The sequence below is a fragment of the Cololabis saira genome, chromosome 6 (assembly GCF_033807715.1).
Source record: "Cololabis saira isolate AMF1-May2022 chromosome 6, fColSai1.1, whole genome shotgun sequence".
Taxonomy (NCBI): Eukaryota; Metazoa; Chordata; class Actinopteri; order Beloniformes; family Belonidae; genus Cololabis; species Cololabis saira.
The window spans coordinates 44,959,511-44,977,955 of NC_084592.1; the positions used below are offsets into that span (position 1 = coordinate 44,959,511).

The following is an 18,445-nucleotide window of genomic DNA, read 5'->3' on the forward strand; positions in this document are numbered from 1 at the left end:
ATATATATATATATATATATATATATATATATATATATATATATAAAAATAAAAGATAAATAAAATTAAAAAAAATATATATAAAATAAATATATGATTAAAATATATATGATATATATTATATTATTATATATTAAAGATGCATATGTATATATATATACAGTATAGATATATATATATATATATATATATATATATATATATATATATATATATATATATATATATATATATATATATATATATATATATATATGTATATACAGTATATATATATGCCTTAGGGTTTTACCAACATGGTATTAACCATTAATATGCAGACAAGTTAGACAGTAAAAAAAAGTATTTCTGAGCCTGTATACTACAACAGTATAATAAAATCCTGTAATGATGGTTTTTAGTTTTGGTGTCCACCCCTATAATTGAAGTGGCCCCCTCTGGCCCCCCCTAGGAAACATTTTTGGATGCGCCCCTGGATCCGAGATAGCAACGGTAACTAAGGGGGGCGGGGCTTGATGGGATGGATCTGCGTTATGTTGAAGTATCCCTTTAAGGCCCCCCCCTCAGCTCAGATTTAGGTGTGTGATGCCTTAAAAAGCTGTGGACTGATTGTCTTTGTTTGTCTTTTTCTATTTTCAGGATGAAGTGTAAAATATTGGAAACATCCAATATTATTCATTTTTAATTCCCAAGCAGTATGCAGGCTTGTGCTGCTGTGTGTTTTTGTGTCACTTCCTGAGCCAGTGGTGTGATGGGAGTTAAACTCCAGCCTGCCGACCAATGAGAGCAGGGCTGATCCGTCATCATCCTCCCAGCAGCAGCATCAGTCTGAGGGCCGTGATCAGGGCAGCAGCTCCGAGGGGGGGACCGGGACTTGTGTTGGAGATTCCTGCCCAGCTCGATGTGTTTTCTAGCGGATGGAGGCCGAGGTGTTGAACCCCCCGCCGGATCCGTGCAGCAGCAGCAGCAGCAGGATCAGCAGCAGCAGGATCAGCAGCGCCGAGCTGGAGGTGCTGAAGCTGCAGGAGCTGGTGCGACAGCTGGAGAGGCAGAACCAGCAGCTGCGCTGCAGAGCCGGGAACCCCGGGAACCCCGGGCACCCCGGGAACCCCTGCTCCTCTGGGTCGGGGGGGCGCCTGGGTCTCAGATATGACCCCCCCGGGGCGCACGGGGGCACCCACGGGTGCCGCGCCGCCGCGGAGGAGGAGCCGCTCGCCTACTTCCAGCCCAGCTGTGTCCCGGGATCCGAGGAGGAGGACGGCGGGGCCGCCACGGTCCTGGACCAGGTGGAGCTGCTGGACCTGAGTGTCCTGCTGCCCACGCAGGACCCGGACCGATGGTAACGCGTGGCGCGCATCCCCGTATCATCCCCGCATCATCCCCGCGTCCCCGCATCTTTTCATCCCCGCATCCATCCCGCATCCCCGCATCCCTACATCTTTTCATCCCCGCATCCATCCCGCATCCCCGCATCCCTACATCTTTTCATCCCCGCATCCCTATCTTTTCATCCCCGCATCCCTACATATTTTCATCCCCGCATCATCCCGCACCCCCGCATCCCTACATCTTTTCATCCCCGCATCATCCCGCACCCCCGCATCCACGCATCTTTTCATCCGCACATCCATGCATCTTTTCATCCCCGCATCCTTTCATACCCGCATCATCCCCGCATCCCCGCTTATCCACGCATCCCCGCATCCTCGCATCGTCCTCGCTTATCCCCGCATCCTTTCATCCACGCATCCCCGCATCCTTTCATCCACGCATCCTCGCATCATCCCCGCATCCATCCCGCACCCCCGCATCCTTTTATCCCCGCATCCTTTCATCCCCGCATCATCCCCGCATCCTTTCATCCACGCATCCCCTCATCATCCCCGCATCATCCCCTCATCATTTTCTCCCACTATGGGAGTTTTTACCTGTCATTGTTTATATAATAATTGCTCGGGGGTTTATGTTTATGTTTATGTTTATGTTCATGTTCATGTTCTGGATCTCTGGAAAGCGTCTAGAGACAACATCTGTTGTATTAGACGCTATATAAATAAAATTGAATTGAATTGAAAATCATCCCCGCTTATCCCCTCATCATCCCCGCATCCCCGCCGCTGCATCAGCTGCGCGTCTTTGTGGACGGGGGAACCCGCGTGGCTCGTGTTTGTCTGGTTCTGGTCGAGGCTTCACAGGCCCACGGCGGCGCCGTCCACGCCGTAAACACGGTCCCCTCACATCCTCTTATCGATCACAGTATTGATCCCTGCAGCCACTGATCAGCAGTGGGTTATCAGCAGCAGGACAATAACAAAGGGCCGGACGCAGCGCATCCAGAATGCGCTGCGTCCGTCCAGGTTTAGCCGTTCAGTTGGAACACAGACACAATGGCCCCTTCAGATAGATAGATATACTTTTTTATTTTTATTTTAATGTTTATTTAACAGGACGATACATACAGCATTGTCACAAAGAATGAAAAATGTGATGCATACAAGACGTCTAGCTTCAGCTAATTTACAGTCTTTGTCCCTGGTCAGGCAACAGAAGGATAAAAGATACTGAATACAATAATACAATCATACAAATACAGTGAATAATGCAGTGAACAGATATCATAAACAAATAAACACAGCTCCAAAATTTAGATTAAAAATTGCACAAGTTAAATACATTAAACATTAGTAAAATACTGTACTGACAGTGACTTGAGAGAAGTTAATGTTCGCATTTCTGCTGCTGCTTAAGCCAATGTTCAGCTTTGGCACTAAACATCCTTAATTCTGTTTGGGATTTTATTTCTGGTGGTAAAGAATTCCATAGGTGTGTACCCAGCACTGAAAGGGATGACTGACCAAATGTTGTCCTGCATCTTCTAATTTTACAATTTTGGTTGCTCATGCTCCTTGTCATTGTCCCACAGTTGTCTGCTTTGATAAAGATCTGTGACATTGCTTGTGGGGCCAGTCCGCTGACACACTTAAAAACAACTTTCAAAAAAGAGGATTTTGTAAAGTTGGAAAAAGATAACAAATTATATTTCTCACTACTGTATGTTTATTGTCTCCCGTGGGGAGATTTGTTTGCAGCAAAAGACACACATGGCAATTTGACAAACGTAGCATAGAAACAGAGACAAAACAGAAACACAGACACGGTGCATCCATTTATACATGGTATTGCCCAGCCTGCTGGGGGGCTATTTCCTAGAAATATTTAAAAGTTTAATGGCTTGGGGTATAAAGGACTTGTTTGACCTGTTTTTAGTGAACAAGGGGGGGCAATAACGTGAGCTGATGCAACAGTTTAAAACTGGAGGTAAGTGGGAGCTTCTCATCAGCCACAACGGCCTTTGCCTTGTTTGTTACCCGTCTCTACAGGACTGCCTCAGAAAATTAGAATATTGTGATAAAGTTCTTTATTTTCTGTAATGCAATTAAAAAAAAATAAAAATGTCATACATTCTGGATTCATTACAAATCAACAGAAATATTGCAAGCCTTCTATTATTTTAATATTGCTGATTATGGTTTACAGTTTAAGATTAAGATTCCCAGAATATTTAAATTTTTTGAGATAGGATATTTGAATTTTCTTAAGCTGAAAGCCATGATCAGCAATATTAAAATAATAAAAGGCTTGCAATATTTCAGTTGATTTGTAATGAATCCAGAATGTATGACATTTTTGTTTTTGTAATTGCATGACAGAAAATCACAATATTCAAATTTTCTGAGACAGTCCTGTGCATTCATACATACATACAACATTCACACGCTTGAATGTGTCTTAGTTCAGTTATGATGTAAACTAAAAACAGATCAGACCAATCACAATATTGTATGAACTTAAAATGCACATATATAAACGGGGACATGAAGGAAATAAGTGGAAAATGGACTTTATATGTTGTTGTAAAGTCTATCCAGCGTGACATTGGTGATAAATTTGCTTTTGTCATCACAGAAATATGAAACTACCATATTCTAGCTTCAGCCATTCACAATCCAGCCCCACATTTTTATTACATGTCTGTGTCATGTTTGAATTTACTGGTGAAGTTTGTTTCATAAAGATTTAAGATTAAGATTCCCAGAATATTCTAATTTTTTGAGATAGGATATTTGAGTTTTCTTAAGCTGTAAGCCATGATCAGCAATATTAAAATAATAAAAGGCTTGCAATATTTCAGTTGATTTGTAATGAATCCATAATGTATGACATTTTTGTTTTTTTAATTGCATTACAGAAAATAAAGAACTTCATCACAATATTCTAATTTTCTGAGACAGTGCTCTATACCGCTGACCTCTGACCCCTGGCTGCTCAGCCGCCTCCACATTCATGTATCTGATGGGGTGGAAAACGCAGCTCCGCTGGTTTATCCGAGTCTGATTTCAGGGAAACACTGGCCTACTTTAACTAGACACCCCTTAGGGGTTTGTGTCTCGAACTCAAACAACGGGGAGGAATCAATGTCTTCAGGATGTAATTCAGTATTCAATCACACCTGCTACTAAACGTCATCAATGGGAATTTATCTTTCTTTCTTTCTTTCTTTCTTTCTTTCTTTCTTTCTTTCTTTCTTTCTTTCTTTCTTTCTTTCTTTCTTTCTTTCTTTCTTTCTTTCTTTCTTTCTTTCTTTCTTTCAGGCTCATTTCTTTCTTTCTTTCTTTCTTTCTTTCTTTCTTTCTTTCTTTCTTTCAGGCTCATTTCTTTCTTTCTTTCCTTCTTTCTTTCTTTCAGGCTCATTTCTTTCTTCCTTCCTTCCTTCCTTCCTTCCTTCCTTCCTTCCTTCCTTCCTTCCTTCCTTCCTTCCTTCCTTCCTTCCTTCCTTCCTTCCTTCCTTCCTTCCTTCCTTCCTTCCTTAAATCAGTTTTACATAAAAACGTCATCAACGGGAATTTATCGTTTTTACCACGAGATGACAAATTCTTACCATGGGGAATTTTTTTGACGGTAAATCGTGAACGGTAAAATATCACCCATTCCTAGTGCTCAGACATGTTTACTTACATCACGCTCATAGAAAACCAGACTTTTCTCTTTGTTGTTGTTTTTCTTCCTTTTCCCCATTTTTCTTTGGTCTCAACATATATCTTTGTAGCCTCTTTGTTGAGATAAAATGTTGATTTGAGTGTACATGATGGGAGGATGCTTGATCTCATGTCAACAACTAGTTAAACCCTAAAAATGTGTAAATTTCTTCTATGAAAAACAAAAATTAATCAGTTATTAAAGAATGAAAACTGAGAATTGGGTTTATTATTTTGTGTGAACTATTCCTGAGCGTCTTGTGCGTGACTCAGGTGTCGTTAGAATTGTGTCAGCAGCGCTGTGTTGTTGTGCTGATGCCGGCGTGTCGTCGCTACACCGAGTCTGAGCAGGCCAGACATGCATTTCCCAGGAGTGTGAGACGTGTCAGGTTGAGACAGACCCCAGTAACTGTGATTGGTCCTCATATTTCTAATATTTCTAATAATTCGCCTCTCACATCAAATAGATTGTTGTCATTTCAGTAAACGGTTGTTCCATATTTTTCGGCTGCATCTCACACTAAATGTGGCCGGTTTGAGTTCCATCTCAGACGTAAAAGGACTGGAGAAACCCTCTCTAACGTCACCCACCAGATTGTATTTTAGGTCTGGATCCAGACCCTAGTGGTCGGTAGAGGAACTGCAGGTCTGGATTAGGGATGCCCCATACCATTTTTTTCACACCGAGTACGAGTATTTTATTTGTGTACGTGCAGCCCCCCCGGCCAGGCGCCGTAATGTTTGTCACGGTTGGTGTTTGTTGAGGACCCAAACGCAGGAGAGCAGGAGGCAGGAGTTGCAAAAAAGCAGGGTTTATTTTAAAGAAACCAAAAACCAAAGCGCTGCTTAGCAGGATCAAAAAACACAAAACAGGGATTCAAAAAAACTGGAGCAAATACTTGGCAGGAAACATGGAGGTAGAAACAGTACGGACCGACCGGGAGAAGGGGAACAAGACCAGATCTACACAGGGGATAACGAGACACAGGTGCAGACAATCAGGGCAGATTGGAAACAGGAGGGACAGAACTGAAAACTCAAAAACTGGAGGGAAGTGTCAAACCCTGACAATGTTGGCTGTTGTGTTCTTGCAGTAGCATTAGCAACCTCCGTATACTCAGCTTTATGATGTGTCTTGAGATGTTTTATCAAGTTGCTGGTATTAAACAACGTATTCTTTCCTCCTCTTGACACCTTAGCAGCACGTAGCTTGTCTGTCTTGCTTCTGTCGTCGTCCCTTATTTTGAAATATGTCCACCCTGCTGACGTCCCACTACATTAATTGTCGCTATCTTGCCTGAAACGGCGCTGCCAGTCTCACTCATGTATCACTCTCTTCTCATCACCACGCTGAGCTTAGCCGCCTAGCGGCTAACCGGAACAGTTGGCTGAGCAGCGGCGGCTCGGCGGCTGCTCGGCCCCTAGGCTGCACCCGGGGAGCCACGCATAGACATTTATACATAGACGCCCCATCGAGCGCTGAGCTGTACGTCAACGTCGCCGCCATATTGGATGTTCAAGACTGCGCTGTAAACTAATACAAGTAAATGGACTTATTTTCATAAAGCGCCTTTCTACAAAGAAATGTACGTTTTACGTCTCATTTATTCATTCAACACGCACTAATATACTTAGGAAACAGTTAGGCACCAAATATAATATATTTAATTTTCTCAGATGGCAAAAATAAGAACTTTATTGATCCCACATAGGAGTAATTCATGTTATATCAGCTATAGAGAACAAGGTAGTGCCGAAAAACAATATATATCCCCCCTCACAAAAATAAGAAAAATAGAGAAACATATTTTCTCATCAACAAAGCATATACACATAAACATATTTAAAATTTTTCAAGTAACAAAATAACATATTTGAACCATTTTTCTGATTTATTTCTGTTATTTTATTGTCTGAAAAATGGTTCAAATGTTATTTTATTGTCTGTTATTTGAAAAATGTTAAATTTGTTTTGTTGATGAGAAAATATGTTTCTCTATTTTTCTTAATAATTTCCCAACATTTCCCCCTAGAGGCGCTAATCAGTAACTACAACAATAATGACGTATCGGTGCGTGGAATCGGAGAATTTTTGCGAGTATGAGTACGAGTATATGAGAGCAGTATCGGCCCCGATACCGACACCATCGGTCGGCACCGGTATCGGGGCATCACTAGTCTGGATCCTCTTCTGGTCAGTAGAGGAACTGCAGGTCTTGATCCAGACTAGTGATCGGTACAGCGAACACAGAGTGTTTATTCTAGTGTTTAATGGGGGTGAATTAAGAACCGTGTGAAGGTGCTCAGGACTGGGACCTCACCCTGGGCTGTGTTGTGTCTGACAGGTTGTACGTGAGTCCCAGAGCCGGTCTGCAGAGCGACAGCGTCCTCAGTCCTCTCCAGTGGTGCAGGCGGGTCCTGGACCACCTCGGGCCGGAGGTGGAGCTGGCTAAGATGACCCTCTGCAGCAGACTGGACCAAGGTACGGTGCCCCTGCAGACACGTCTGTTTCACGTGCATTTGATTGTAAGCAGCGCCGTCAAACGTCACGGCGTCCAGCGGGCGTCCATGATGTGTTCAAAGGGTTCGTTTCTCTATGTTGAGACAGTTCTGCTGTGAAGTCTTTGTTGTGTCTTTCACACTGCAACTAAATATACCTGTCAAGTTCTGGATTTAAAAATACAGGAAATTTTCCGCCGCTGTCCCACCAGCCCAACCAGTATCTTACATCGTAAGACAGATTTATAAGAAATCTAACTACCTGTCAACCACTTACAAAGTTCAAGTAAATCATTAAAATGACCCGAGGATGTTTTAGAGGAGCACTTACAGGACTGTCTCAGAAAATTAGAATATTGTGATTTTCTGTAATGCAATTACAAAAACAAAAATGTCATACATTCTGGATTCATTACAAATCAACTGAAATATTGCAAGCCTTTTATTATTTTAATATTGCTGATCATGGCTTACAGTTTAAGAAAACTCAAATATCCTATCTCAAAAATTTTTAATATTCTGGGAATCTTAATCTTAAACTGTAAGCCATAATCAGCAATATTAAGATAATAAAAGGCTTGCAATATTTCAGTTGATTTGTAATGAATCCAGAATGTATGACATTTTTGTTTTTTTAATTGCATTACAGAAAATAAAGAACTTTATCACAATATTCTAATTTTCTGAGACAGTCCTGTATATGCTCCAGCAGCCTGAACCCGACCCACAAAGAATATGAACAAAACTAAGAACGACTCGCTGTCATCGCATTCTGGGCGAACCGTGGGAATCGTGGGAACTATTTACCCACCGGACTTTGAATTAGAGCTCAAATAAGACCATTTACAAAAATGTTTAACTTTTTCTTAAACATCAGATGCAGCTTTCAGTTTATTTACTTCAGTTTCAGATTTGTCAGATGTTGTAATATTCCCTCGTGTCGATCACTAAGAAGATGCCGTTGGGGTAAATGTCATTGCTCCTGCGGTTGCTCTGAGGTCTTGGCTCGGCTCAGAGGGCTTTCTTGTTTGGATCTCTTTACAAAACCCACCAGAACCGGAACCGGAACGGTGCCGTTACCAGCGAAAGTTCCAAACTTCTTCCTCCGTTTCTTTGTTCAGTCAAACATAAATGACACTTTACCCAGGTCACAGACTCCTTCACTCATCCACTAGTTCTGCAACATATTAATACTAGTATTATATTGAGATTCAACAGCAAGTATTGCAGCTAATGATGCTGTAAGGACCAATCAGCTCCCAGAATGCTGATAGAACTGAAACAGAAACATCATGGGTCAGAATTATCAAACAGATCCAGGGAAGAAACAGAGACGGATGAAATCGCTTTTATTTTTTCCCACATTTCATTTTTATTTGTTCCATTTTCGGTCTATTTTGGTTTTTAATTTTTGAGCATTTGGTTTTTAGCATTTTTTGCAAATGTAACCCCAAGACAGTATATAAAGTAATGAAATATAGACAATTTATGCAATTATAACTGAAAACTTTAATGTTTTCATACCTTTAAATATATTTAAAGGCAAAAACATGGCACCAGTTATTCTCGTGTCCAACAAAACATTCCTTTTTTGGGGATAAACAAAAAAATAACCAGAAGTTGTAATGTAATGATGAAAAAAAAAAAACATAAATAAATAAAACAAAAAAAAAACAAAAAAAAACAACCCAAAAAATAAAAAAATTTAAAAAAATCGATCTTTGGACATATGAATCGATTTTTAGGAATTAATATGAGAATCGATTTAGAATTGGGAAATCGATTTTTTTCAACACAGGCTTAGATTCAATCCAATAAAATGATCATTTTATGTCAAAATAGCTCAAGTTCAAATAGTTGATGTGTAAAAGTTATGTAAAATCGTCTGAAAATGAAAGAAAGTATGTTATAATGTTATATTCCCAGTAAGTGTGTGTGCAAACTGTGAATAATAAACATCAATAATATGATCAATAACAATGAATTAGACCCTAGATGGTCCCGTTCCCAGCGCAGATCCAAACTTCCTCCTCTGTTTCTTTTTCCAGTCAAACATAAATTAGACTTTACCCAGGTCACAGACTCTTCATTCATCCACTAGTCTGTCGTTTCTGTGCCGACCGGGTTCATCTCAGCAGTTTAGGAGGAACCAAATGGTCCAAATATTCCAAATACTCCGATTAGTCCACATTTTAAACATATTGTGATAATCTGGGACGAGGGATTACTGAGATCCCAGAAATGTTAAGATGAGATTTATTACATACGTACAAACACCAGAACATCCAGAACATCCGCTGCTTTACCGTCTCCTCTCTCGCGCGTGGGGGGTATGGTTGCCGTGGAAACCGTGTTTGCATTAAACGGGTTTGTGAGGCAGATTTACTCGGCCGTTTCAGCATCCTGCACACGGGTTTCAAAGCTCTGCAGAGCTGCGATCAGATATTCACGTCTGAGGTCGGGGTTTCACCTCGCGGTCGAGTGAGCAGCAGGCGATGTTTACCGATGTCTGAAGGATTCAAGGGCCTGCTGTGTCTCCGGAGCTGCGTTCAGGGAGGCCTCTGAATGCTGAATGCCCCCCTGTGTCCGAGGTCCAGCGGCCCTTGTTCCTCTAACTTGCTGTGAACGCTGGTTTCATTCAGGAAAGGTTGGAGCTAATTGTGTCGGGAATGCCAAACGCTCGGCTTTGTCAGGTGGACGCCGCTCTGCCTACCAATCAGCGGGGGGGACGAGGTGTTTACATGTCCAACACACTGCTGACGTGAGACATAAGGGTTTAATTTATGGTATAAGCTTCCTAAATTAACATTAATAAGGAGGAACTGGACGGTAGAAGCTCAGAAACAATATTGTATCATCAATAGTTTATTATCACTAGTTTATCATCAATAGTTTATCATCAATAGTTTATTATAAATAGTTTATTATAACTAGTTTATCATCAATAGTTTATCATCAATAGTTTATCATAACTAGTTTATCATCAATAGTTTATGATAAATAGTTCATCATAACTACTTTATTATAAGTAGTTTATCATCAATTGTTTATCATCAATAGTTCATCATAACTAGTTCATCATAACTAATCCAACATAAATAGTTTATCATCAATAGTTTATCATCATTAGTTTATCAAATCTAGTTGATCATAAATTGTTTATCATCAATAGTTTATCATCAATAGTCTATCAATAATAGTTTATCATAACTAGTTTATCATCAATAGTTTATCATCAGTAGTTTATTGTCAGGGTTTGACTCTTCCCCCCCAGTCTTTGAGTTTCTGTTTTGCCCCGCCTGTGTCCCATCTGCTCCAGCCCCCGGGTCTCGCACTCCGCAGCACGCCGATTTTCCCAGTGGCCAGCCGCGGTACTGCAACAAAAAATCCCATGGGGCCCAAAAAGCTTTTTTCCCATAGACCGCAATAGTAAAAGAGAAGCCTCTAAAACTGTTCACAGGAACCTCCAGCTGTAATCACCGGCAATTACTAATCTTTGTATTCTATATTTTTAAGTCATGGACTTTATATGAATGAATGAATGAATTGTTTATTTCGGTTACATTACATTATTTGCAATTCAAACTGTCTGTGTGTGTGTGTAAATGACAAAACACTTTCATACAAGTTTACACTCATCAGTTTCACACAAAAAATAATAATAAACTCTGTAACCGAAAAAAGAATAGGCTGAAGCCAAAGCTTATATTTGCCTACCCTGTACTTTCCAACAGAACACCCAGATTATCTGCAATATGAAAAGAAACAAAAAGAGAAATTTCCCTTTAAATTGTTCTGCTTAACCAAATTATACTCCAATCATTTAGCATTGTAATCCTTAATTATTTTACTTTTCAATATTTTTTTAAAATTCAACAGAGATTTACACAGTTTCACTTCATCACTAAATTGATTCCATAATTTGACTCCCAAAAATGAAACACATCTATATTTAACATTAGTCCTCACACGACATCTTTCAAATCCGTCAAAAATGTTTTATAACGGCCAGAAAAGTCAAAGAAAAGTCTCTTTCTGGGCGTGACGTCACGGCTGACGTCACGCCCAGAATCATCATCATCAACTGCGCATGCTCTATGGGTCCGATAACGCGGAAGTAAACCCGGAAGTCAGGAACTCATTTCGGCTTATGCGCTGAGTGAGCAAAATGCATTGAAATGAATGGGCGGCCATTTTCGATGTCCAGTTTATCTAATACATCCATGATCTGCCCTGATTGTCTGCACCTGTGTCTCATCGTGTCTCGTTATCCCCCAAGTATATCTGGTCTTGTCATTCCCTTGTTCCCTGTCGGTCCGTTCTGTCAGGCCTTTGACAGGCTGGTGTGTCGAGGACCCAGATGCAGGAGAGAGAGGGAGGCCGGAGGCAAGAGTTCTCAAAAAACAAGGATTTATTTCACAAAAGGAGGCAAAAACCAAAAGCGCTGCTTGGCAGGATAAAAACTAACAGGAACAGGGATAAAAAAAACTGGAGCACATGGAGGGAAGCACAGTACGGACCGACAGGGAACAAGGGAATGACAAGACCAGATATACCCAGGGGATAACGAGACATGACGAGACACAGGTGCAGACAATCAGGGCAGATGGGTCACAGGCGGGGCAAAACAGAAACTGAAAGACTGGGGGGGATGTCAAACCCTGACATTTATCATATTGATCTCATCCCTGACTGTTGATAGTTTGGTTCAGGGAATCAGCCTTGCTGTTATAAACTTCACCTCCACGACCCCAAACTGGTTTCCAGAAGATCTAATTCCCTGTTTGGGAACGACCTGCACAATCCCTGCTAAACCCAAGATCCATCCCATAAACACCAGAGCTTTGGCCCAGTAACTGCACCAGTGGGATAAAGCCCGTCTTACTGTATCACCCCCGACCCGATCATTCACCATCAATACCGACCTGTTGGAGCCAGATTACTGCAGATTACGCTGCTGCGGGGGCTAGCTCTGGTCGGGGGGCTGCATATGTGTGACGCGGTGGCGGATCCGCCGCACTAACGGCATCTAAAGCCTGGAATATAATATATCCCAGGCTTTTAAAAACCCGAATATGACCCCTGGGTTACTCCTTTTAAAACCTGAATATTGGGTCATGTAAACGCCAAACGGAATATCACCATCAAACGGAACATGAATTTGTTTTCTGTGCATGCTCTGTTCACAAGGAATCCTGGTCTTTTGAGTCCTTGAGACCATGCTACACTTTTGGAGTGAGGAGGAGACTAATCATTTCATTAATGTAATGAAGGATATGAACATTTTGGCATTTGTAGACGGTAGAAAGTACCGGGATAGCCAGATTTACAAGAAGATGAGCGAAAAGTTGCGCGAAGCAGCATTTGTTTTGAATTTGGATACCAGCTGGCCACAAGTGATGACGCGGAGTGTTGAGGCCAAAATTGATGTTGGTTAGTTTAAATATACTTTATTTACTTAATCCTTTATTTGAAAGGTGTATATGAATTGGTTTTGTGGGGACATGGTATTGTTTGTGTTAAGGACAGATAAGTTCAGAAATAATCATTTTTTGTTGGTTTGTTGCGTTGTCTTCGCCCCCTCCTTTGCGTCTGCAGTGATTTAATGCGTGATTATTGACACCTGCAGATGAAAGGCCAGAGTGTGAGAGTGGGAAGCGGAACAGTTTTTTGACTGCAAAGGGCAGATCGCAGAAATAAATTAAGAAGCTTTTTTTTTGCCTTTTTGATGGATACTTTTTGTAAAAGTTATAATCAGGACTATCATTAAATTGCATTACTTTGGAGGTGACGCTGGATCCGCGTCTGTCTTTTGTTTTGACTGTGTTGACCCGCTCAGAAGCGGCTCACTAAAGTTTTGATAAAGAAGCCGCAACATTAAGTCAAAAAACTCCGCTCAGAAGAATCACAGCACGGACGCGCTGTATGGACACGCCGGAGGGCAGAATCTGGACCGGTCGTGAGTAAATGAAATGAATGAACAGCGCTGGTTTGTGGATACGGATTGATACGGATACTGCTTAAGGATTGCTGGAAAAGTTATGGAATGAAAGTGATGACGTGAACTAAACGGAAGAGTGGAAGGAGTGTCTGTGAAGTAAACTGAGGTTGGATGTGTCTGCAGACGCCGCACATGATGAAAGTTAATTAAAGGAGCGTCGCGCGAGCACGGTGCTGCTCCGTAAACAAACGGATAAAATACAACACCATCAAACAACAGTGAAAAACAGAACAAAATATAAACAAATAAAATAAAATAATAAAATAAAGAATGGACGTCCCAGAAAACGCACAGGAGGCAGAAACCATGTTAAAAACACTTAAAGCGTCCCGCAAGGGAAGACTGGGCGCGTGCACGAGAAAAATGAATGAAATCAAAGCATTACTACAGGATGGTGCAAGTGTTGATCATGTTAATGAGTGTTTGAGATCATTTCATGAAGCCATGGAGGAATTTTCTGCTGTTCATAAGTCTGTGCAAATGCTCTTATCAGAGGAGGAGAGAGAGGAGGATAATGTGGACTGGTATGAGCCTAGGATGACTAATTTTAGTTATTGGTTAAAAGATGTTGAAATGTGGAAGAGAGAACAGATTGCACAATCGAGTGTTGAGCCTCATGACAGTATCTCCAATGTGTCTAAAAGGACAAAAGGATCTAAATCTTCCTCAGCATCCACCAAAACGTCATCCTCAGCCTCCTCAGCAGCCAGAAAAGCAGCTGCTGAAAATGCTGCCCTGCTGGCCAAAGCTGCTGCATTAAAGAACAAACATGCACTGCAGCTGCAAGAAGCAAAGATAAAGACAGAAATAGAGACTTTGGAACTCAATGCAGAAATTGCAGCATCGGCTGCTAAAGTTAAGGTTCTACAAACCTTTGACGTAGACAGTGAAACCCAAGAGGATGGAATGAATGCATATCTTGAAGCAAGTAAACAAAAGAATACAGACTTCATGGATCCTGATGTGTCACCTGTTGAGTTTCTGAATATGGGTGCAGTACCTAAAACACCTCTCCAGACAACGGTTGGAAACATGCAATTTCAGAAACCAGACCAAAAAGGTTTTCAGCAGCATGACCCATCACTGCCAAAGAAATATTATTCACCATCTAGAATGCACCGTATTGAGGATTCAGTCCAGAGCCCTATCCATCATGATAACTCAAAGCAAAGACAACAGACAGACATTGCTAACCTCATAATCATGCAACAGAAATTATCCATGCTGCCGACCATGGAGGTGCCAGTATTTGATGGCGACCCACTGGCATATACATCATTTATCCAAGCATTTAAGCACTTGATTGAGGACAAAACAAGTAGCAGCCAGGATAAGCTCTACTTTCTTGAACAATTCACCTCAGGACAGCCCAAAAGCCTTGTACAAAGCTGTCTACATATGGATTCACACAGAGGTTATAAGGAAGCTAAACGATTATTAAAAGAGCATTATGGAGATGAAATCAAGATATCAAATGCTTATTTAGAGAAGGCATTGAACTGGACAGCCTTAAAAACTGATGATGGAAAAGCGCTTCATGCCTATGCAATGTATTTAAGGGGATGCCTTAATGCTATGCAGGATTTGCATCTTATGGATGAACTTGATATTCCCTCCAATATGAGGTCAATGGTATTCAAACTTCCTTATAAACTGCGAGAAAGATGGCGAGTGACAGCTTATGATGATCAACAAAGAACGAATAGGAGAGCTAGATTACAGCACCTTGTGGAATTTATGGAAAAACATTCAAAAATGCTTATGGACCCATTGTTCGGAGACATCCAAGACCATCAACTTCCCAATAAAAGAATGGTCCCAAGAAATCAAGCAGTGTCTATAAGAACACCTAAGAGTAAAGGAAGCAGCTTCGCCACCATCGTGGCAACTGACAGCGGTGCCCCACCACCCTCAGATACATTACAACACTGCACATTCAAACAGCAGCCACCAGGGGGCGGTCCTGTGTCTTCATGGTGCACTTTCTGTAAAGGAAAGCATGTGTTAACAGATTGCTCACAATTTAAAGCTCACCCACACAGGAAGAAAGTTGACTTTCTAAAAAGCAATGGTCACTGTTTTGGATGTTTGATAAGGGGGCATTTAAGTAAAAACTGCAAACGAAGGCTGACATGCCAAAGGTGTAACAGGAGTCATCCAACAATATTGCATATAGACAAGCCAGAAGTGACAACACAAGACGCTACACAAAATCCTCAGCCAAAGGCGTCCGATACAAAGGACGCAGCCATCAGTAGTGCACTGGTTTCAGCTGGAGAAGTTACCGGGGCCGGTAAAGACTGTGCATTAGCCATTGTGCCAGTTCGAGTGAAAGTTGATAAAGGACACAAATTCATATCGACCTATGCATTTCTAGACCCTGGCAGCTCTGCCACATTCTGCACAGAAAATCTGATGAGACAGCTGAACCCCAAGTCACGAAGAACAACAGTTGTCTTAAAAACGATGGGTCAGAACAGACCAGTAAAGAGTTATGAACTTACTGGATTGGAAGTTGGCAACATGGACAGCAGTACTTACCTCAAGCTGTCAAAAGTGTACATGCAGAGTAAAATACCTGTGTCAAAAGATAACATACCCACCTCAAAGGACCTGGAAAAATGGCCGTATCTGAGTAGCATACGACTGAACGAAATTGATGCTGATATTGAGCTGCTTATTGGAGTTGACGTTCCTAAGGCAATGGAGCCATGGGACATAATTAACAGCCAAAGAAATGGACCATACGCAGTCAAGACAGTGTTTGGATGGGTGGTAAATGGTCCACTCAATTCTTGTGCTGCTATGGAAGCTGGACCTGTGGCGGCAACGGTCAATCGAATAGCAGTTGAACAACTAAAAGATCTTCTGATAAGACAATATAATCAGGACTTCTCTGAAAGGGAAAATGAAGAGAAGAATGAAATGTCAGCTGAGGACAGAAGATTCATGGAGATAGCCACAACCTCGGTTGAGCATCTAGATGGACACTATCATCTACCCTTACCTTTTCGCCACAAGGAAGCAGTCATGCCTGACAACTGTGAAATGGTTAAAGAGCGCACCTTAAATCTTCGTAAGAGGTTCAAGAGAGATGAAAATTATGCTGTGGACTACAAAAAGTTCATGGACGGGGTGTTCATGAAAGGTTATGCCGAGAAGGTGCCACCCCCAATCACCCACATGCAAGTCCTGTGACGTCTGTGCTTCGTGTCTGCGAGGTGTTTTTTTGCAACTTGATATTGTGTATTGTATGATATTCAATGTGAAGATGTATTTTTTTTCTCCTCCCCCCCTATCCCAGTGTTACCCTTTGGAAAACAGGCGCATAATTCCATCAGTGCTGCCGCCGGTGTATCCGAAGTCAATAACAGTTTTCTAAACTGACTCAATAAAGCTGATTCTAAACAACTAGACCGCAAGGATGGACAGGTATGGTACATACCTCACCATGGTGTTTACCATCGTCGAAAGGGTAACCTTAGAGTGGTATTTGATTGTGCTGCATCATACAAAGGCACCTCTCTGAACAAGGAACTCCTCCAAGGTCCCGACCTGGCGAATACTCTAATTGGAGTTTTGCTCAGGTTTCGCCAAGAGCAAGTTGCTTTTATGGCAGATATCGAGGCAATGTTTTATCAGGTGTATGTTCCTGACAAACACAGGGACTTCCTCAGATTTCTGTGGTGGCCTGGTGGAGATACTACTAAACCTTTGGAGGCCTACAGAATGAAGGTCCATATCTTTGGAGCTGTTTCTTCACCCAGCATTGCCAACTTTGCTCTGAAACAGACAGCAGAAGACAACACCTACAAGTACGACAAGGAAGTAACTGAAACAGTCCAACGCAACTTCTATGTCGACGATTGTCTTAAATCGGTGGCCACAGTGAATCAAGCTGTTAAGCTTATCAGAGACCTCAAAGATGTTTGCTATCAAGGAGGCTTCTCATTGACTAAGTCGGTCAGTAATAGCCGGGAGGTTTTGCTGAGTATTCCTGAGAGTCAGAGAGCCAGTAATCTCAAGGAGCTAGACTTGGATAGAGAGCAACTGCCCATTGAAAGAGCGCTTGGGATCCAATGGAATACGGAAAGTGACACATTCACATTCAAAGTTGCCAACAAGAACAAACCGCTTACCAGAAGAGGTATTCTCTCCATGGTTAGCTCTATTTACGATCCGTTGGGATTCCTTGCCCCATTTATCCTCAAAGCCAAGCAGATACTCCAAGAGCTTTGCAAATTAGAATGTGGATGGGATGAAATTATCCCAGAAAAACTCGCTAAGAGATGGCAGATATGGATCACAGAGTTGGAGCAACTCAAGAGATTTCAAGTGGACAGATGTACAAAACCTAACAACTTTGGCCTTGTCAGATCTGCAGAGCTTCATCACTTCTGTGATGCCAGTGAGGCGGGTTATGGCACAGTCAGCTATCTCAGGTTCACAGATGCAGGAGAGATCCATGTCACATTCATCCTGGGGAAATCCAGGGTCACCCCCCTCAAACAGATTACGATCCCTAGGTTGGAGCTGGCAGCAGCAACTCTTGCGGTGAAGGTGGACAGGATGTTAAAAAGAGAGCTCCAAATGGAAATAGTAGACTCTACTTTCTGGACAGATAGCACCTCGGTGTTGGGATATATAAATAATCGAACAAGGAGATTCCATACTTTCGTGGCCAACAGACTCTCAGTAATCCATGATCTTTCTCAAGAGAGACAGTGGAGACATGTTGGCTCTAAGAACAATCCAGCTGATGCTGCATCACGTGGGCTGCATATCGAACCCTTTCTGGAATCAAGATGGTTGAAGGGTCCCACGTATCTGGAAAGGCCGGAAACGGAGTGGCCTGAAATCCCTGAAAGGTTGGGACAAATTCCTCCGGATGATTCAGAGGTAAAAGATG

At 41.8% G+C, this 18,445-nt stretch overlaps 2 protein-coding genes across 2 annotated transcripts in view; both read left to right on the forward strand.

The window, feature by feature from the left end:
- Positions 1 to 717: 717 nt before the first annotated feature.
- Positions 718 to 10,100, forward strand: slain1a (SLAIN motif family, member 1a). Its single transcript, XM_061722968.1, has 3 exons — positions 718 to 1,339; positions 7,382 to 7,518; positions 9,916 to 10,100. Exons 1-3 carry the CDS (start codon positions 918 to 920, stop codon positions 10,098 to 10,100), a joined length of 744 nt encoding a protein of 247 aa, XP_061578952.1. The 5' UTR covers positions 718 to 917.
- Positions 10,101 to 17,166: 7,066 nt separating this feature from the next.
- LOC133445646 (uncharacterized) overlaps positions 17,167 to 18,445 on the forward strand; it is a 1,869-nt gene continuing 590 nt past the window's right edge. The window contains exon 1 of the mRNA XM_061722969.1: positions 17,167 to 18,096. Within this exon, the coding sequence (XP_061578953.1) occupies positions 17,167 to 18,096 (930 nt within the window). The remainder of the gene's footprint in view (positions 18,097 to 18,445) is intronic.

Excerpts from the sequence above, each read along its gene's own strand:
- slain1a (XM_061722968.1), top strand. The coding sequence starts at position 918 with ATGGAGGCCGAGGTGTTGAACCCCCCGCCGGATCCGTGCAGCAGCAGC. Across the intron at positions 1,340-7,381 it reads ACGCAGGACCCGGACCGATG|GTTGTACGTGAGTCCCAGAG; the intron begins GTAACGCGTGGC and ends TGTGTCTGACAG. Across the intron at positions 7,519-9,915 it reads CTGCAGCAGACTGGACCAAG|ATTTACTCGGCCGTTTCAGC; the intron begins GTACGGTGCCCC and ends TTTGTGAGGCAG.